We start from the raw sequence: 21,862 nt of genomic DNA, 5'->3' as shown, positions 1-21,862 counted from the left end.
TGTTTATCATTGGTACCAGTGGCCATCACCGACTTGTTATGTTTGGTCTGTTCCCGCTTCCGATTTTTCGCTCAGGCAATTAAAGTGGCAAGACATCGCTATGAGGACGTAGAATCGACAATTCCAACGCGAAAAAGAGTATGCAGACTCACACAGACGCCGACAACGTGACATTCTAATGGTTTGCTGACGCGGGACGCGGTGCTTCTTGCCCGCACTCTATTGCGCATGCGTTCGAACTGTCGTCTGCTCTTTCAAACTTGTCCGTTTTTTGTCATCAGCTCGTTTAAACGACAGCGGCCCGTAAACCAAACCATCACCGACTTGTAATGCCCGATTCCACTTGTGGTTTTCAGTATCAACTTCCACCATCTCAGCTACGGTTCTTCGCTTTTGCAGCCCGAGCGACATCGCGACTGAAAATAGAGAACAGAATCTCATCGAGGGAGTCAGGCTTTAGCGCCCATTCTGCGGCGTCCACGTGAAATGAATCGCCGCATGTCGTATTATTCACGCGAAGTTTTGCCTCGTTAATTTCGCTGAAGCCACTTAAGTAGTTAAACATTGTTAGGAGGACGTAGAATCAACAATCTCAACGCGAAAAAGAGCACGGGGACTCTCGACGCTGACAACGTAATTCAATGGTTTGTTTATGGGCGACGGCGTGCTTCTTGCCCACCATCCATCGCGCATGCGCAGCGCCGTTCGCTAGGGGCGCTCCGGTTTGTTTGTAAACATGAGTTGGTGTATAAGAGCCTGGCGTTCTGACATATTGGCCAACCCCGTGCAAGAAGCAGACAAACTTGTGCTCCGCATTGCTTCTCCATAGTGCACTAGTGCTTGAGGATAAGCACACTCAAGAGGTCTAGCCTGCCACAATCAACACTTCGAAAAGCATGAATATTGCAGTTCATTTTTAAGCGAATATCAAATAGTGCATTATTTGAAACTACTATTCAAAAATTCGAATATTCACGTAGCCCTAATCTTCACACATAGTACTTAGGCATCCGAAAAAATAACAACTGCACTTTCTTCATTTTCAGAGGCACCGCCAACAATGCAACACGCTAGAAACTTTCAGTTTCCTTTTCGAGAACAGCTCCCTTTTGGCGCAGACATGGTGCAAATTGTGCACAAATACAGTCTTTGGAGCAGCATGCAGCAGGTTATTTGTTCTGGCACAGTTAGGCACAAATGGCACAGCAGTTTCACCGCTGGATTTATTAATCAAGCGAAATTTATGCCAAAAACTGGAACGGAGAAAAACGCATTCAAAGTGCTCGAACCTCTACCTTTTCTTTAGCATCGGTGGACTGAAAATAATTTGAATAAATCCCAATGCAGTGTAAACAAACAGAACTTTCTGGGAATACTCTCTAGATGTTGGTGGATGTAAATATTGCATTTTTCAAAATTTACTTTTTTCGCACAACTTTTTTTACTGTATAGTGTCCCCCTTAGCATGAGGAACAACTGGTTGTCTCATGCCAGCATTGCATTTTAATGGCGTTCAATCTCATTACTGCCAGTTTGCAAGAAGGGAGGAAGGACAATCACTGGATCGCCTTTTTCACCTCACCGTTCAAACTTTCTTTTACCTATTTTCTTGGCAAGTACAATAGCTACAGAGAGTAGTACTGAGAACAAAGAAAGAGAAAGGAGAGCCAAGTATAGCTCCACGAGATTTGTCCAAAGTCAAAGGCCAAGGGCAAACGGGAGTCTTACTCTTGATGTTGATGTGCTTGGTGGGTTGCTCGGTGCTCCAGATAATCACTCCCGTGTCCAAACTACCAGTAGCAAGGAACTTTGAGTCGGGTGACCAGCCAATGCAGTTCACCCGGGCCGTATGGAAGCACCAGTCGAGGTTGTGCGCCAGCTGGAAACATTGCACAGCTCACTCTAACCCCCCCCCACTGGGAGTGGAAACATGGCTGCCAAGGCTATCAAGAAATGCAAAGACTCTGAGGAACTTCGCCTCCAATGGCAGCTGAGGAACCTCTTTCTGGTCCACTAAAGCAGTGCAGAAGCTAACCAACCCAAAGACACACATACTAAGAGCTTTTAGCAAAGAATTATGCAGCAATAAGTGGCTTCAGGGTCTACTATATTAGTGCTTGAAAAACACTTTGCTTAGCGGAGGGACGATCGAGGAATTTTAGTAGCTCAGGGAAACTCGCGAGGACACTTTCGGGAATCCAGGTTGAGAACCCATTAATTTGTGCAAGAAATCGAGGTACAGTTGTCTTGGACACAAGGATGAAGATGCGAGCATCGGTCCATCGGCACTGCCAGTGCCACCTTGGCAGCAGCAAATTTCTTTTGGCACATGGCGACTCTCCCCTTCATTCACAAGGTATCACTCTGTGATGCTGGCCATCAGCTGATACTCGCATGTTGACCCCCTATTACAGACTACTATGCATCTTCCAAACAAGGCAACTGTTCCCTTTTGTCTTGCGTGACACAACCACTTCCTAACTGTGCAGCATACAAACTGACATATACTGAGGCTAAGCCACTGAAAATTGCCCCCTCGCTTGCTTACCAATGACTGGCAGAAACAACAATATGCATCTTGCATTTATGCTCCACAACACTCCAAGCTAAGCAAAAATCGATATGGGCAGCCATCAGAAAATCATTTTTTTTATGGTCACAGTTACCATGTTTGCTTATTCTACTGGTCCTTGTTCTTCGCACCGTTTGTGTTTCGCCACATTTGGCTTTTCAACAGTCCTGTGTCCGCTCGAGAAGAGCATGCGCCAGTCACCCAGATAGGCTTTTCATACTTGCATACCTCATAAGAAGAGCTGACGTAGAGCCGAACCATCCGGTTTGAGTCCGACGCTGCCAGGTACTGGCCATCGGGGGAAAACCTGACATCAGTGATGGCACCCGCATGGTCCATGGTTGTCTTTTCCTCAATGTTATGTCCCTTGAGCACATATACGTGCACCTTGTGGTCCTACGTGAAGAAGCCGACAGCATCCCCTTAGTCATACATTCCCGACCACGCCATTTCCAATCTTCCGCAAAGCTCACGGGGCCGCTGCGTCAGCTCATAGGTGTCATTTGAGGACTACAGTTTTGGCTCGTTTCTTTTTCAACGCGGCCACTATTTTGAAGTTGAGCATGAAACCGACGGCTCGTTGTCATTGCCGAGTCACGGACAGGCCCGATGCCCGCTTGCAAGTGTGGCAATTCTCACAAATCCTCCCTCGACTTTTCAGACTGATGATGAAGCAAGTCGTTATACTATTTCAGTTCTGACAGCAACAATCAGCAAAAATCAACCTATGCTTCACCACAGTGACGAGCTGCTTTGACCACTTGATTTTTGATAGCTGCTAGAACTTCCTTTGTAAAGGTTTTCATTGTTAAAATAAAAAACATTTTGTATATTTACATTTTTTTTGCCACATTTTTTTCTTTAGATTTTGATTTATCCACTCTGTTTGGGCCAATTTTTAAAAACAAATTCTTTGAATAATAAAATTTTGCCTTAGAAATTAAGCCTGTTGTGATGTTTGCATCACTCAAAAGCACATTTATTTAGCACCCTTTTTATATATGGTATTGCAAACCTAAGTTTCGTCAAAAAAGAAAACAAAGTCACACAGAACAGGCATTTTTCTTACGGTCAGGAAAGAGTTAAAGGAATACTCTGCTCAAGATGAGAAATTTCCTGACAATCGGTAATCTTGCACTAAGAAGTACTAATAAACAGCTCATCATTTGTTCACCGAAAAGTTGAACTTTTCGTGCAATCTTGCTTTATCTCAAAATTTAAACCTTGCTTGCAATTAGCAACATTGACTTCATGCTATGAAGTGACACACCCCAATTTTTATTACATTTCGCAGGATAAAAGGGTACCAAAAACTACACATGTTACACAAGTCTGTTACAGGATTCGTGCAAACTTAAAAAAAAAAAAAAAAAACATTTCAAGGGTTTTCAAGGACCTTTAAGGGCCTGTAAAGATATTTTTAAGGACCCCTTAAAATACTCTATCTAATAAATTTATAATACCATCACAACTTTTTAAAATGCACTGCGAAAATTATTTATTGCACGATACCTAGGAAAAGGTGCATTTGCGAAAAAGAGGTGCTAGTGAAGGGTTCAGTAGAGCTACTGCAGCTTTTCCTTGATTTCCTGGTTAATGTTTAGGAATTCTTGTATCTTTGTTTTCGCCGTTTTCCTTAAGCTGTTCGACTTGACAATGTCTAGTCAAACAGCCTAAAGAAAGCGGCGAAAATGTAGGTGATGTCACTTGTTGCCTCTGCTTTCTCGGCGTCTGTAGCAGGGGTGGAACTCATGAAATGTACTTGGGAGCAGCCACGGGAGCAGCTGAAACTGCTGTTTTGGATCAGGCTGGGAGCAGCTAAAACTACATTCTGGAGCAAGCTAGGAGCAGCTCAAATCAGTTTTCATTGCACTTCAGCTAGTGTCTCAGATGAGCATGGGAGCAATTTCAATTGTGCTTAGCAGCACAGATGAACATGAGCGGTTAGGGACCTAGGTAGGTGGGATAACAGTGTAACAGATGCGAAAACTTGAAACTTTGCGAGCCTTAATGAGAACCAGAAAGCAAGTACCATACGTTTCTGAAGCGAGTGTCCTTGATATTTTCTGAGTGGCTTTCAGCTGCTCAAAATATAAACCAGCTCTGCTTATCGCAGAACCCACACGTGCTCGACAGAGTAATTATATATGCGAGTCATGTGACGTGCGTAAGCAACGAACGTGCGGTTGCACGGAGAAACAGGGCATTAATTTTCGAGTTTATCCTATTGCGCAACTCAATATCGCAGCAGCAGACTATAATTAGCGGAGTTATCATATTCTAAGCGATAAACAGCTCGCGTGAGAGCTGCTGGCCGGCAAGGTGTCAGATCGGACCGCGTTTCAGTTCTGTCAATTCACGATTTATCTTGCGGGAATGTGGTTCCAATTTCTAACGATGAAGTACTAAAAGGAATCTTGTGCTCATTTGTTTTCAACTGGCTGATGTCCGGATCCCGGGCCGCAGAGCCTCAGGCAATCCGACGCTTAACGACTCTACCTCACCTCGGCCGACTTGCTCAACCGCTGGTGGTTGAAGAATAACAATCCAGTCGCAGGTAGTGTAGAGCTTGGAATCCAACCCCCCCGAGTTTTTTCGCGCACTTCCGACTCAGGATACACAGCGAGATTAAAGGGAACATAGAATTGCAAGGCCGACCGAGCTAAACACGCTCATTGTTGCCAATCAAGTCTATAGAAACCGAAACCAAGACAAAATACAATCCTTTTTGGTGCACGTCTTGAGAATTGGTGCATAATGGCACCAGGTATTGGCTGTGGCACAGTTTCTGCAGCATGGCGCAGGATGGCGCAAACAAACGCCTGGCATAAGATGGCACAAATGGCGCAGCTGTTCCACCCCTCCTGTAGTCGTCGTGACCCAGCCACGACTACCGAAAGTTGGACTTCTCAGGGCATTGTGCACAATTTAAACTATGTTCACCATGTGTAGCGTAAAACAGACGGGGAATAAGCAAACCAGGAGTAGCTAATAAACAGTATGCAGAATAAGGCAAACGGGGAGCAAGATCACAAGATGGCGGATGGGCGAGACCGGATCCGGAACCACCAGGACTACTACCATTGTGGCCAGGCACTTAACAGGCAACCGCTAAATGTGTCTCAGTGTGCCATATAAAAAAAACTTCCTCGTTGAAATTTTAAAATTTATGGTAACATACACATAAAAAAAAAAATTCTAATTTAGTATTGTAAAAAAATTTCAGTTTAAAAAAAAAAAAAGGCTCTTGGGAATTCTAAGGGTTTTCAAGCAATGCTAGAAATTCCAGGGCTTTCAAGGTCTGGAAAATGCCGTTTTCAAGTTCAAGGGTTTTCAAGGCCCCATGCACACCCTGTGATGTGCTCGATTAGCTCACTAGAAATATACATCGACCAGTTCACTTTTTCATTTCCTTTATTTCACTTATTTATCCTTAAGGGCCCAGGTGGGGCATTACATAAGGGGGGGAGTAGACGAGAACTAAAATACATTTTGACACCTCAAAACGACAAAAATAGAAAAAGGAGAGAGCCAAAATAACAATAGTAAAGAACACAAAGTACTGATATGGTTTAGCTGGGAATGATTAGTGGATGTGTAAGGAAATTTCCTGGAGAAACCTTACTGGGTCAGTAATGACTACAATGTTGTCGGGAACGAAGTTCCAGATGGCTATTGCATGGAAGAAAAAGGAAGCGTTGAACGCAAGCGTTTCGCCTGCAATACGCTTGATGCATTGACTGTGATTAAGGCGTGATGATATTTTCTGTCAGGAGCAAGAAGGATGCTATGGGAGTATGGATAGTTATAGTAGAATTTATGCAATAAACATAACCGAGAATTCTATCTTCGACTGGACAGTAAGGGTAGTTCAAGAGTTTCTTAAAATTGGGTTACACTGATGTCATGAGTATAAGCTGATGCGATGAATCGTGCTGCGCGGGTTTGCATGCGTTCCAGGTTATCAGAAAGGTAAGCTTGAGAAGGGTGCCAGATGGATGACACATATTCAAGCTTTGGTCGAACTAATGTTATGTATGCAAGTTTCTTAAGGTGACTGGGCGCGGATTTCAAATTATGTCTCAGGTATTCAAGTGTGCGTGATGCCTCAGCTATAATATCAACATGTAGTACCCAAGAAAGCGATGAGGTTAAATTTACTCCTAAGTACTTATAAGAAGATAGTGTATTAAATGGGGTGCCGCCAAGTGAATATAAACATGCATCTGTAAATTTTCTCTGGGTAAACTAAACTACTTTACACTTGTCCAGGTTGAGCGGCATAAGCCATTGTTCACACCAGGTATTAATTTGTGTTAGGTCGTCCTGCAATATGAGGTGATCCGAATAATTTCTGAGTGGGCGATATATCACGCAATCATCGGCAAATAGCCTAATTTTTCGAATGAATGTCATAAGGAAGGTCGCTTATGTATATTAAGAATAGTAGTGGGGAGAGTCTTGCACCCTCGGAAACTCCTGATGCTACATTACCAAGGGGAGATTTGTGATTATTAGCCACTGTGAACCGGACTCTTGAAAGTGAGAAAATCCCGAGTCCAAGCCTTTAGATTTTGACACAAGCACAAAATCTGCCACTTACTTCCTACTTCAAATATCTGCAACAAGTTGAGTGAGAAAATGTTCGTACCGTATTTGCTCGCATAATGAATGCACTCGCATAATAAACACACCCCCACAACGAATACCAATATTTTAACTTTTTTCGTCCCTCGCATAATGAGCACACCTCCAATTCTCGGCTCCGCGAGCCTCGAACTGCGTCCAACTTAGCTAGCCACCAAGCCAATGTTCTTTTGCCGCCAAACGGTCAGGCCAAGCCAAGCCAAGCCGTTCTCGTAATGGCTGCATGTGCGTAGCTGCGGAAGGGATCAACAGTGAAACCGAGCGGGAAGCTTGGATCGAGGAATTGCTCAGCCCTGGACATTCTTTGCCTGTCGGATGCATTGATGTCAACAAACACGCCGTCGTCTGTGGTCCGCTTTTGGACAGTGCAATCGGGAAAGTGGTTAGGCCTATGAACGGTCGCTCTCCGTGCTGAGTGAGCTTCGTAGGGCACTTCTTTGACAAAAGACAAGCCGAAAGCGGCCTAAAAAGGTTCACAGTTTATAAAGCATAGTTACTACAGGCGTGCCCCCGACCAACCGTGGGTGCGCCTCCATCAGTGGAGACGTGCCACAGTACTTAGCCTTATCATATTGGCACCTAATATGATACTATTCGCACAAATGTGTAAATGCAAAAATTTTACCCCACGTTCATTATGCGAGTAAATACGGTATTTAAGCTGTATATGTCTGCTCTTGCTCTAGGGCATCCGCATGGCAAAGGTTTAGGGGAGTTTGACAACGCCAGTGGCCATAAAGCTGCACCTCATTCAGCAGAATGTTTGACCCTTTTGGAGACTCCCAGCACACTACAGCAGCTAAGAAGGTCGCCCCCACCTTGGTACCGCCAACGGCAATCTCTTGTTCCTTGGGGTGAATGGTGACAGAGCTCGCCTCGTAGTCGATGGGATGCGTCGCCACCTTCAGATCGTTCTCCAAGAGAGAAATCTGAAACAACCCACAACAGGAGCCCCACACCATAGTCATTATGTTGACAACCCCGAGAAAAGAGCACCAGCAGCTGGGAAAAGGCCGCTAACCCCTCTTTCAACCACCTCAAGACAGACAAATCTAAGTGAGCTGCGGAGGCACACTTAGCAGCCAAGTTGAGGAGGCACAATTAAGAAAAAAAGGCAGTGGTTACAAAGCCTCAACAAGGACTGAGCTTTGTTGAGGCCTCGAAAATCCCAAGCTTCTCAGCCTATCAAGATACAGTGTAGACCGCATATAACGTATGTCGCGGGAGTCGCGAAAATCCGCACTATAAGCGGTACCGCGCTATAACCAAAACATCAATTTTTCAGGCCAAAATACATGCCATGAGACAACTTACCTTTGTAAAACAATTTATTTTATGTTAAATGAAAAATAAAGCGTAGTCTGAGGAAAGTCGATCCTTATATCGCTAAACTAGTACACCTCTCTCAAGTGTCACACATTTTCAAAAAAATTGGCGAGTTTTGCCTGGCGCAGCCTTTTAACGGCGTTGCGGACGACCTGGTCTTCCACAACGCTAAGGCACTTTAACACCTCATCACTGAAGGAGTTCTGCTCACAGTGAACCTTCAGTTTCTGTAAGAATTCCAGTGCGTCTTTACTTGAAACTTCCGGCGTGCTCTCTTCGTCGTCGTCCGGCTCGTCTTCGGGTGGACTCGCCCCAGAACCTCGCACCGCTGCAACAATAGCCTCATCGGTGGTTGCTTCCTCACGGATAGGAGAGTCGTCGTCATCCTCATCTACATAGTTTTGGAACGTGTCGTTTGCAGGAACAAAGTGGTTTTTCACAAGGTCGGACCACACGTCGTTCGCTCCGATCGCCTCGTCGATCGCATCACTGCGCAGATCGGCGTCCTCCGAATTCCCGGCATCGCGCACAAACCCTGCGTTGCGAAAACACTTCTGGATGGTTGTGGCATTTACTTGCCACCACGACGCTGTGATCATGTCGATGGCGCCCCTCAAGTCCACCTTAAGGGGTTCATCTCGTTGCAACTTCAAGACGACCCTTTCGCACATGCGCTTCTTGTAGAGTGCCTTGACTGTAGCGATGACGCCCTGATCGAGAGGCTGGCTTTTAGCAGTGGTGTTTGCCGGCAGGAACTTCAAACTGACTGCGCTTAATTGTGGCTGCACATTGTGAGCGCTGCAGTTGTCCAGAATAAGGACGATACGCCGTTTTTCTGCGACCATGGCCTCATCGAAACTTTTCAGCCAACTAGCAAAGAACTCTTGGGTCATCCAGGCCTTTCCATTTGCTGTGTACACCACAGGCAGACATTCTCGCTTCTTGAAGCAACGGGGTCGTTTGTATTTCCCGATGATAAACAAGCGCCGCTTGTCGGAGCCGTCCATGTTTGCACAAAACAAAACCGTGACACGTTCCTTTGAGACTTTGCGGCCGGAACAGGGTTCACCTCTCATCGCAAGAGTGCGATCGGGAAGCATGTTGTAGCACAGCCCAGCTTCATCAGCATTATAGATGTCTTTGTCCGTGTACGCGGAAAGCATCGTCTCGAGATGAATGCGAAACCACGCCTGGATGCTGGCGTCGTCGACTTCCCCACTTTCGCCCGAGATAACTTTGCAGCTGATCCCGTGGCTATCTTTAAACCGCTGGATCCATCCGTTGAGGGGGTTGAAGCCTTCGTGTTCGAACAAATGTCCAAAAGACTTCGCTTTCGCTTGTAGCATCGGGCCACTCACTGGGACGTTTTTGGCTCGCACTTCGCGAAACCACCTAAACAAGGCTTCGTCGACGTCCTCATACTTTGACGTACGAATCCTCTTTCTTGAGAGCGACGCAGAATCTTGCTGTAGCTGCTTCCGTACCTGCTCCCGGTTCTTCCAGACAGCAGAAACCGTCGTGTCAGCGACGTTGTACTTGGCCGCGACGGAAGCTTTTCTCATGCCACTTTCGACATCTTTGACGATGCTCTGTTTAGTTTCGAGAGACAGGGCTTGTTTCTTGGCCATCCTGGGCTTGGGAGACGGAGAGATCGGGATGGACGGTCGATTTCCGCACGATATGCTTGAGGCGATCCACACGCGGTCCAAGCAGACGACGTGGTGCAAGTCTGCACTCTGCAAGAAGCGAAACTGAAACCATCCAGCTACCCAGCCCACCCAGCCTCCGTTCGGCGCGCGCGCGCGGTGCAAGCAAGGAGGTTGGTGTTGCGTCACTACAGCGAGAGGGTGAAATCGAAAGGGTGAAAGGCTTGGGAGTGGCTCGATGGAAGGCTTTCGGAGTTGAGCACGCGCGTGCGTGTGTCGGTCGCACCTCGCTACCTCGCTGCGTTGTAACTCGCGCGCAGTCATTCGTCTTCGCCGCTCTCTTTGCTTCTTCGAGCAACCTCCTTGCCAGCCTTGCACCCGCGAGTGCCGCGTGCGGCTAGCGCAGTTGGCGCCGTTATCTAGAGTCGCACAGGGAAGCATGCTCGCTGCGCCGGTCAGTCAGCGGGGCCGGCGGGCTGTTCCAGAAACCGCACTATAACCGGTATTTCCCTTTTCGCGCCTGCATTTTAAGCGGTATGTGAATACATGGAGTTCTATGGGAGGCGAGCCGGTGGTTTAAAAAAGCCGCGTTGTACCCGGTCCTGCACTATAAGCGGTTACGTTATAAGTGGTCTTAGTCCCTTTGCATTCACAAACACATCTAATGCCTCTTTTCATAAAGGCAGTAGACTAGCACTACAACAAAACCAAATCATTGATTCAAGAGTCAAGATTATGGTTAGGTTAAACTCCACAGCCAGCCTCATTTAGGTTATTAATGAAAGACTCACGTCATTTATGCCAGCCACGACGACCAAATTTCCATCAGCAGTTGCCATGCCCCTCGGCTGCGAGTCCATCTTGATGCTCAAATTCCTGGGAAGCAAACAAAAAAGCGTGCGGGATGCAAACAAAAGTCATAATTCCTGGGAATAAAAACAATGCTAGTAGTTGATCATGGCTTGGGTTGTTTACATCAATGAAGTGCACTCTTGCGCGAACCTCAGCACGTCTGCCCGTTTCCTCAACCTCGGAGCCGCACCCACCATTTTCATAGAAATACCGACCACCCATTTACGATCGCAAAAATCGGAAACCAATTGACTTCTTTACGAGCTCTCGTTCCCTACAGACATCAATCGAGGGTCGCCTAGATACGTGCGATCTTAGCCTACGCACCCGTCTAAAGTCCCAGGCAGCAGAACAGTTGTGCCTACATTTCTCCCATTTCTATGGTCCTAGGGAGACCCTGCTTCAACATTTTATTCCACGAGCGGTTGAAACAGTCCTACCTACACGAGGTTTAAACTTAGATTTTAGGCAACTTGAGCGACATTCAGCTATGCTTAAATTCAATTTGGAAAACAAATTTATTTAAGGGTGCTAAAGAGTACACCTGAGGTTCTCTAGGGCACACGCAGGTACCCAGTCTGAGAAAGTCTAGGAATATACGTTAGAAATGGGCTGGCAGGAACGAATACCAGCGGCAACTATCTAGTACACTAGGCAGTCTAGCGGAAAAACACTCACGAGTACTGGTTGGAGAGCAGGTCGATGGAGCGAACAGTGTCGTCCAGACCACACGTGTACACCGAGTCTGTCCCGGTGCACATGTCTTGCACCTGATTGGTGTGGGTGACACCGGCCACACGATCTTGGTCTCCCGACGCGGCGTCCCAGAAGCTTACACGAGGCGATAAGGAAAAGCAACGCTCCGCGCAATCTCAAACATATGCATTCACTGGCACTGGCCGGGTGAAAGGATATTGATGTAACCGTCGTGGCTGCCAGTGTACACTGTTTCCCGATTGGGGCTCACAGCCAGGGCAGTGATTGATTTGTGATGTCCCTGCAAAAGAGACAGAAAAAACTGACATCAACAGTTGTCACTTTCAATTCAAAACTGTGGCGCATTAGTTAATTGAAAACTAGCGCAATATACTAGTCTGTACTTTACCAATTGTGCCTTATTCATTAGAAAACTGGCTCGTAGAGCAAGAGACTTGTACATTGTACAGTCAAACGCCTTTATAACAAACTCCTCTACTACGGAAATGCCCGTTTAACCAAGCAAAAATAAAGTCCCGGCCAATCTCCTATGTGTTTAAGGTGCTTCCTTGACCACTAAAACGAATTCCTGTTTAACAAATATTTCTGTTTAATGAAGCAGTTGCACAGCCTCACAAAGCAAACATGGCCGGTGTTATGAATTTTCTAGATCAAAAGTAATAGATTTTACGTAAATTGTCGTTCTCAAGTGACGCGCATAGAGAACATAAATACTGCAGCAGCAGCATTTCTGTTCTCTATGCACGTCTATGATTAGCGACGACGGTTGACACTGCCGCCGTGCTCCTCCATGCTGCACTTTCTCGGTTTGGGGTTCAAATAATTTTTTAGTGTGCAACCTTGTGTCTAGATGGCACTAAGTGACTGTGTTGCAGTGTAGAAAGCCTGTACGCTGCAACGCAGTCATGTAATGCCATCTAGACACAAGGTTGCACACTAACAAATTATTTTGACCGGGCCAAAACAACGCTGCAGGCTGCGCGCGCTCGTGCATACTTTCGTTTACTTTAGTGGTGCTCACACCATTGATTGAGTGCGCACCACTCAGTCTCCCTAGTTTTTTTTTTTTTTTTTTTGACGCTTTGGTTTCTTTTTTGTTTATTTTTTGCCGAATATTCAGAGTTTATTTCTGTTAGATACCCAATTCTCCGAAATTCAAAATTTAATTTTGCAGTTTTTTTATATTTTTCAAAAATAAGATATACAGGTGTAAACATGTTCTAGATTTAAAAAAAAAAAGCATGTATTAAATAATATTTCTTCAGCTGGATTTGGCATTGGTAGCTTTGCCATTAATCTGTCCCATGACAAAACTTCCATACAAGTGTTGCTTCAATGAACGTTGATACCTTAAAATTACTAAGCTTTTGGAAGTACTCTTCATCAGTTGGAAAGTTTGTTTTTGAACTTATCCTATTCAATCATGCTACCCCACAGCTGCACGGAGTGGAATTGGAAACATTATAAAAGCTTAACTCCCCCCCCCCCCTTTTTCCCCTTCTATGAAATCTCTATGGTTCATAGCTTTCACTGTTACAAAAACACAACCCGTCCTTTCTCTAACAAGCCCAAATAATATGGTCCAAATTAGAAACCGGAACAGTGGTTTTTATTCTGACCCAGAAGTACAATGACTTGTCCTGAATGAACCTTGAAAAGTTAAACGGTAAGACGTCCCTTGTCAATCATCCGAGATTTGAAAAGGACACTGGGGTGGCATTTTCTAGTGACTATTGACCTTGTGCTTTGACCAAACTTAGTTGTATATTACCATCCATTTTTTTTTATTGTAACATTAAAATTTGGTGTTTATCGGATAAATCTGAATTACCAAAAATTTTACCGGCGGGTGTTTTCCAAATTTTTCGGACTTATCTGGAAACACTGAATCCCAAGTATAGTATATTAAAAAAGTATTTTCATGGGCAGATGCAACTCTTTATGCTGTCTTGGCATTTGTTCGTCCAACGCGCCATCCAAGTCAGGATTCAAGATTCCCAATCTTGTTCGATCCGAGTCCCAAATTGTTCCACCCTGGAGCGAGAATTTGCGGTCTAGGAAACGTGATCTGCGACTCTACCCGCAATGCCAAAATCTCGGCGAAATCAGTGGAGCCGCACAGAAAAACAGACCCCCCTGTTTGTGCCAGACAGATGTGAGAAAGGGCTCAGTCGACTCGTTTGTGCGCCTCTCCCCATCCTCGCTGGTTCGCGCGCTGCAGCTGTCGTGTGTCGAGTGCGCGGCCGATTCTGCCGTGCCACTACGGTCCATTGTAGCCAAGGTAGGGCTGCCAGTGCTACCGCACCCACTCCTACGACAGCAAAACAACCCGTTTCGAGAGCCCCCTCGGAATTACATGTGGGAGCAGAAGCCGCTGCCTGCTTCAGAAAAGCACAAATTTACACTGTCGACGAACGCATCTTCGCTGCGTGATTGGGGGTCCATGTCGGTGCTTTAGTGATTATTGCGATTCATATTATGACAAGTCTGTCAAGTTTGTTGTATGAAAGTTTGGACAGTGGCAAATCACTCTGCAGCAAGGAGCGCTCGGTGCCTTGGCTGTAGACTTTGCCGGTGGCAGTACTGGCGATACGACCGCTGGCCTGGGGTCTTTAAATTGCCTCCCAAGCAGTGGCGAGTACACAAATGCATGCAAATACAATTTTCACTCAGGGAAAAAAAAAAAAGAAAAAAAAAGAAGTGTTTAGCGAGCCCAAGATGCCTCGATTCTGCAGTGCCCCACGTGCTCCAAGCAGCGATGCACTAGTAAACTCATCCGCCGTTCCCCCTTTTGATAACTCCATTGTCAACATACGAAACCTCGTTTCTTATGTCGCTCATACTATATTTGGCGCTATACTGTTTCCTAAATCCCATCAAAAGTCGTACAGGTACATCAATATGCGATAGCACAAATTCGGTTTCGCGCGATAGATTTTTCGCGCTAAACTACTAGAACTAAGTTACCTGTACTATGAAAAATTTCGCCAGTCCCGCAAACTTTGTTATAAAGGCACTCTGCACTTCCTTGCTGTAGCACGATTAGCTCACAAATCTGAGGCTATTGCAACTAGTACCATATTTTTCGATCTATACAGCATTGTTTAATTCACACCCCCTATAAAAAGCAGTTTCCACAAAAAAAACTTGGTACTACATAGGTCGCACCTTATAATAAGTTGGACATAGTTATAAAGCGCTGCGAAGAATGGTGCACAGTTACTGCAGACGTGTTGTCAGACTTCAGACTGTCTTCGGACCACTAGAACAGCAGGCCATCACCACGTGTTCTGCCGTTACTCCTTTGTCGTAAATATTGATATGGCCTATGTCTTGCATTGTTAAAGGGGCAGGGAAACGAAATTCCAGGGCTCATTTTCTAGCTTGAATGTGTTGCATGTTGCCCCCTAACCTCAAAAACACCAGTCTTCCGATGAAAGGCACAAGAAAACTAATTTTAAAGCTAAATAAACAATCTGTCAATGTGTACCTGGTGGATGCATGCGGAGCCTATTTGGGAGGTAATCTAGCAACGTTGGGGAACTTGCCACGTAGTCGTGACGTAGCAGATTCCTTCGGAGCAGCGCCGCCCTTCGGAATTTCAACAGTTTCCTTCTTAGCTTTCCTCCTAGCTCAACTCACAAATCGCGCATTGTACCAAACGGTCCAAGAAGACGGAAAGGAAGGACTCCCCTCTTTCTCGGACCCTCGTTCGTGCAACTGGAAACAGCCGTTCTCCCCCTAGAAGATTAGCCCGTCGCTCAAAACTCGAACAAAAGTTGCTTTCCTCACCCCGTTCAGCCCTAAGCTTACAGCGCTGTGGAGGCTACATGCTCCTTGGGCCAGCCACACGCTCGTCACCCCACGGGTACTTTGAACGGCTCGGTTGTAACGCGCTGACGCTATTGACACCACCACAACGCTGACAACGCCGCCAAGGGCAAAGCTCATAACCACGCCAGCCTTGCTACGTCACGAATGCGGGGAATCTCTTTTCTGTTTTTGTTTGCGCCGGATATCCCATGACGCATCGCGCCCTCCGTTCACTTCTCTTCGAGCACTTGCTCAAGTGCACCGTTTGGAACGAAAACTATAGCCAGTCGTTCAAAATGCGAACGCCATTTTTCCCGCATGAAAAAAACTCGAGGAGGTTAGAGACCTTGAGGACTCGGAGAGGCTTCTCTGGATTGTTGACGTCCAGATAGTTGATGAAACCAGACAGCGAGACTGACAACAAGTGGCTGCCTTGCCAGAGGCAGCTCACTTGCTGATCCAGAATATCTGTCCCCATCACGAACTCCCTGGAAGCAGAAGAGAAAGCAACGGTGGAAATCAAGGACAATGTTTCACGCAGACTTCTGCTAACTCTCTTAACACGAAAGGGACGCTAACAAAGCATTTTTATGAAATTTATGCTGAAACACGACCTATCAGGACCCAAATATAAGAAAAAACAATTTCTGGTTCAAAATTTGTTAGTTTTTTCTGAGTGACAGTGAATCTGCTCTCACTCGTTTTAATGATAAGACACGACAACGACATAGAGCGCAAAATGTTTTCTAAGTTTTAGGCCACACAAGGCACATATTCTTAAATTAAGAGGGCATAGCACCTCCAAGCGCCATAAAGAATACATGTAGATTTTTGACGTTTTCTAAAAATTCCTACATGAGAACCGCTCTTTGTATTTGCTTGAAACTTTTACGATAAAGAGATTAATACAAATGGCCAATTCGTCTGGGCCCGCACCGCACCCGTCCAGTGCAGTAAACTCTTTCCACTTTAGTACATGAAAGACTGGCGGGGAGAAAAGGAAGCTCCCCTCTCCCCTCTAGCCTTCCGTGTACCACGAACCGCACTGCACCGGTGCAATGCGGGCCCAGACGAATTGGCCATTAATTGTTTCATTGGCGCAGATCATACCTCTCAGTATTTAGTACAAATATATATTTTTAAACCGTGAAATCGACTCAAAACGGGAGTTTTGACACTTTTGGGTTTAATGACGTTTTACATAATCTACCAATTTTTAGAAAACAGTTGTGTTCGTGCAAGTGCCTCTAAAATTTAATAAGGAATCGATTGGTATCAAAATAATTAGTGTAGGTTAATCCGTTTCGGAACTACAGCGATATTTCCGAAAACGAGTTTCTTTCGGAAAAGAAAACAAACAAAATTTGTGTGTTTTGCATTTTGTTCTTCTCCCGCTAGATGGCGGTCTCTGTCCGTAGTTTGTGTAGTTCGGTGCACATATTTTTTTCTATTCATACGCGATCTTTCGTTCGAGCGACAGCGAACGCGGTTCAGTTCAACGCTGCGGCGCTTGGTGCGTTTGAATTTTTGCCGTTCGGAAGTGTTGCGTTTTGCCTCTGGCGTCATGGGTCGAAAGCAGGCTTCCTACGGCAAGCGAAAGAAGTCCCTGATTGAGAATATTCGTAAGCGACAGTGTGTGGAAGCTTCGCACGTTGAGGTTCCTGGTGAGATCGAGCCATCGTGTTCTAGCCCGGATGGTTTTGTTAGCGAGAGGAGCGAAGGTGGTCCTCAAGCCGAGACCATGCGAGGCTCGCCGTAAGGTGTTCTGCGGCCGTGTTCCGCGCCCGTATCCTGTTTCATTGTGCACGTTGAGGCGTCAGTGTGCGTGTCTCGCTTTCCTGGTTCTCGGTGGATAGGTCTCCGTGTTTTCGCTCGTGGTAAATTCGCCTTGGAGCTATGGGTCGAAGACAACAGTCCTGTAACAAGCGGACCGCGAGGTGTTCCACAACCTCGCGGCTCGTCAATGCGTTGTGCTTGTTTGTACTTTTCTTTCTTTTATTTATTTATTTTTTTTAAGCAAAGTTTTATTTTATTGTTATCTTTCACACAAAGTCCTTCGGTTTTGGGGTCGTGGAAGTCGGGGATGAAGCGTGCACGGAGTAGATCGTTATTTGCCTCCTTTATATTTTTCATGGACGTCCTGTGACCTCCGTACGGTTCGTGGTCACTGCAATCTAACGCGGGGAAAAACGGGTCGCCTGCTCCGTAGTCAGGGTATTCCAAGGGGAGGGTGATAACTCGCTGTTCTTCTGGAAATTCAAGTATTTCCCAAAAAGGTGACATGGGTAATGATTAGGGTATGCTTTTCCGGTGTTTATTTTTGAGCAAAAATCGGTGCATGTTTTTCGGTGCTTATTTTTTTAAACAACAGTGTATTATGGTTGAACGTCTCGTGATGACGCTAAAAAGCGTTGATAGCCGAGAAAGAAAAATGCGATTGGATAAGAACATTTCAAATTTCCAGTTCTATCCACATATCTCATACGCTCTTCTCGTGGGAGCATCTATCCCGACGAAAAATGCCTAAGTCATTGAGCTGTGAATGCATAATCAGTGTACAATATTTTGGCCTAGAGAGCTATTACACACGCTCGAACGTGCTTCACAGCCCAGTAGACGAAGTTGGTGGCACCCAGAAGGCGAGTTTTTGAATGGTCTGTAGTAAGCAAAAGAAACAAATAACAATCAACGCATCTCAGTTCCCCAAGCGAAGAGGCACGTTTCTAAGGTCAGTGGTTCCGGGCGACACTAATGTTGTTGGCGTTGTCTTCCAAGAACCACACCGACCTATGAATAGGCACTGGAAGGATAGAGGATTGACGAGATAAAATGTTCCACAAACTTCTACAGAGGAGGCGTTTCGAAGAAACTAGCCGTCGCTAGGGCGGGAACAGTCACCGACTGGTGTGTTTTCGTTTTACCCAGGCCGAATAGAGTATTTCGAATCGCCTGAGTTTTTCGGTTGTAACCTATTTAGTATTTTCGTCACCGGCGGATGTTTATCAACTCGGAATAATAAAGTTTGTCCTGAAAATTATGCGTTTTTTTTTTTTCTTGGTGAATAGAGGCGATTTGTTGAATTCAAAACTTCGCATTATCAAAATAACAAACATCGAAACGCTGAACACCGGATAATGAAGTTGCTAAAAGGCCAAAGCGCCAGAAGGCAACCCTGAACTGCAACAGTATTTATTTACTTCGAAACATATTTTTGCAAGGCAAGCTGGACGAGGGCAAGAAAGAAGGGAGAATGAAAGGGCCGGGAAGGGAAAGGTAGTTCGGAAGAATAGAGTGAGGAGAATAGGGAATTTCAGCAGATCGTTTCTGCAACCCGCTAAGCGCCAGTTTAGATCTGCGTCATCCGCCACGAGACCTTGAACTATGCAGTAAAGACTGGAGGCGTGCATGCTCAGTTGGGATGCGTTCTTTGGGGATACCGATACGGAGGAGAAAAACGGCCTGCTAAATCTCGCCATCTCCAAAGCTGACTGGTAACGTCACACAGAGGAAACGGCGGCCAAACGTTCTGGGCGTTGAAAATCAACCTCTTTTCGAGATACGCTCATGAAGGTGGTGCATATGTTATGTTTGCAGCGACGCACAGCAAACGCCTCCACGATCGCGATTCCTTTCAAACTCTGGCCCACGCAAATGATAATCTACAACGCGGTCAAAAGCGATGTTGTGGGCACCCCGATAAGTCGTTTTTGTTCGCACTGCGAATTATCGGTTTCCCGAAATTAGCACAAAGAAGTTCAAAGTGGGGAGTTTCTGTGTGCCTAACAGAAAACGAAGCACCCTCAACATTCCATAGCTTCGCTTAGTAAAGTGGCCTATTAATCCTTGGGGTCACGTGCCTAGTTGTTCTGAAAACGGGGAGAAAAAAAAAAAGAAGGAACTCTTGAACGTTTTTGTTTAGACTTGAGTGACACACCCAACCTCTTTCGTAACAAGAGTCGTAAGAAAATTTCTACCTCTTTTATATATGTGGCCTCATAGGACCGCCGACCTCGTCAAATAACCGCAGCGAAGCACAAGGAACCGCTCTCTTGCGGCAACACAAAAATATTCCATAATATAATTTGTACATTCGTTACTTTCACAACACCATGGTACCTCGTATTTTATCCTTTCCTCGTTCATATTTCTTTCTGCGCGTTATGGTTGTTATGGCGATAGGTGCGACTTCACTCTCGATTTTGAACGTTAGCTGAGAGCAGAGACCCAAAAATTGGGTGGGTAATGACTTAGGATATTGCAGTGCGTCCCGAGATTTATGTTTTTATATAGTAAATAGATTTGTTCTGTGGAGTTAGCAACCCACCGCAGTTCTCCAGCCGTGATGCATTTGAAAGGCTGCCATGCAGTGAGGGAAAAATGTGACTTCGGTTACCACGTCTAGTTCGAGGTCAGCGGGGCAGACAGCAGCGGAGAGTGGGGAATTCAATGCGGATACTGACATCGTCGGTTCCGAAATACAGAACGAGGCGAAGCGCGCTCGCTTTGCATCTACGCTTTGCCTTTGTTCAACTGTTCGTCAGCGCGAGTTGTTTCTGATACAATGACTTTCACCGGTTGTTTCTGCGGAAATAAAGCAACAGGACACTAAATATTGTCATTGCAAATGACGTTTTACCAGCTTTTGCGTTTATGACAGAGAAAACTTGCTATTTTGTCTCACCGGGACCGACGATGTCTGCTTCCGTGTATTGCCATTTCGAGGCAACTGCAAAGCATAAAAATATGCTGGGCCTTTTCCTCTATATTATTTTATGATCTCTATGGGGGGGGGGGGGGGGGGGGGGGTTAGATGTAGACCACCGCGACGCTCGTAAGAGCCATCAATGCAAAGTCTTCGTTTTCTCTCCCGCCCGGCTCTGTAAAACCACTGAGCTCGTCAAATACCACAAACAAAGTGGGAGCATCAGTTCTGAAAAAGCTCCTTCAATAGATGGAGAAGCTTTATCTATGTTATATTATTTTCAACCGCATATAAACGCGACGTTCAACTTGTAAAACGTCCAAAAGTGAAAAATGTATGATGGCATCCGTCGTATATTCATTACTTCCTAACATCGTGGCACCTCGTATCCTAATCTTTCCTCGTTCACGTTTCTTTTCACATTACGGTTGTTACATCGTCAAATAAAAAAAGACACAACAGTTATTTAATTATTTGCACGAAGCAAGTAATCTAAAGACCGTACAGTCTGAGGTTTCAGTCCACCTAAGCTTACGAGTCCACCATGTCATGTGTTGAAACAAATAAGTCATTTCTAAAATGATTAGAATAGAAAGTGAGTCTAACACGGGTATCTCCCAGCTAACGTTTGCACCCCTTCAATACGATTTCTCAATAAAACGCCACTGTGCCACTTGGACACACTTTGGGGACCAACACATGTTTACGTCGCTGCCCGAAATCTTGAGTCAGCGTGTAGTGCTGCACCACAATAAAATGCAAAACAAACTCTATAGGCTGGTTCACACAGTTGCATTCAGTTCCGCTCGAGTACGACCTGTGCCTTTCAAGTATAGGTATTTCTATGCTCAACGCAACTGTAGCCACAGCAACCTCTGGTTGTAAGCCGGCGCAAGTGGTTGCAGTCGCAGTCAAACGAAAATGCGTGAACCAGCCTTCAACGCTCCCAACCGCGTAAGCAAAATCAAAAACAAACCAAAAACGAAAAAAAAAAAGGAGTGGAGCGATCAGTGGGGATTCATCCGATGGAAATACGTGAGCGTTAGTTCTTCCTTACCCCCTTCGTGTCACGTAACACGAAATCATGCAATCCTACGTGATATCGTGACACGAAAACGTCATCACCTGATACGAACTGACGTCATCTTACGTGATCCCGTGACACAAACGTTGCCACGTGATTGTGCGTGAGCGTTAGTTCTTCCTTACCCCCTTCGTGTCACGTAACACTAAATCATGTAATCCTACGTAATAACCTGACACGAAAACGTAATCTTACGTGATCTCGTTACAGGTAATGACGTCATCTTACGTGATCTCGTTACAGGAAATGACGTCATCTTACGTGATTACGTGACGCGTCACCTTCCGTGATCACGTGACATGTCATCTTACATGATCACGTGACGCGCCATCTTACGTGATCAAGTAACACATCATCTTGTAACTCAACCTCTCCCCACAGCAGCGCGCTCCGCGCTTCCCGGGCCTGTGCAGTGCTGTAGTCGAAAGCAAGCTAACTATAGCAAGCGAAAGCTTCGGGCCCGTGCAGTGCTGTTGTCGAAAGCAAGCTCCCTATTAGCGGCG

The 21,862-nt window shown here is 45.7% G+C and overlaps 1 protein-coding gene across 1 annotated transcript in view; it reads right to left on the bottom strand.

Moving 5' to 3' along the window:
• The window catches only part of LOC121833669 (actin-interacting protein 1-like), a 71,193-nt gene that overhangs the window by 10,428 nt on the left and 38,903 nt on the right, over positions 1 to 21,862 (bottom strand). Inside the window, exons 9-15 of the mRNA XM_042287096.1 lie at positions 15,920 to 16,061; positions 11,959 to 12,040; positions 11,722 to 11,875; positions 10,983 to 11,067; positions 8,038 to 8,148; positions 2,801 to 2,968; positions 1,729 to 1,879 (exon numbers count right to left, since the gene is read on the bottom strand). Coding sequence (XP_042143030.1) covers positions 1,729 to 1,879; positions 2,801 to 2,968; positions 8,038 to 8,148; positions 10,983 to 11,067; positions 11,722 to 11,875; positions 11,959 to 12,040; positions 15,920 to 16,061 — 893 coding nt within the window. The remainder of the gene's footprint in view (positions 1 to 1,728; positions 1,880 to 2,800; positions 2,969 to 8,037; positions 8,149 to 10,982; positions 11,068 to 11,721; positions 11,876 to 11,958; positions 12,041 to 15,919; positions 16,062 to 21,862) is intronic.

This window comes from Ixodes scapularis, unplaced genomic scaffold (assembly GCF_016920785.2).
Source record: "Ixodes scapularis isolate PalLabHiFi unplaced genomic scaffold, ASM1692078v2 PGA_scaffold9__187_contigs__length_104089568, whole genome shotgun sequence".
Taxonomy (NCBI): domain Eukaryota; kingdom Metazoa; phylum Arthropoda; class Arachnida; order Ixodida; family Ixodidae; genus Ixodes; species Ixodes scapularis.
This window is presented reverse-complemented; position numbering and strand designations above follow the sequence as displayed.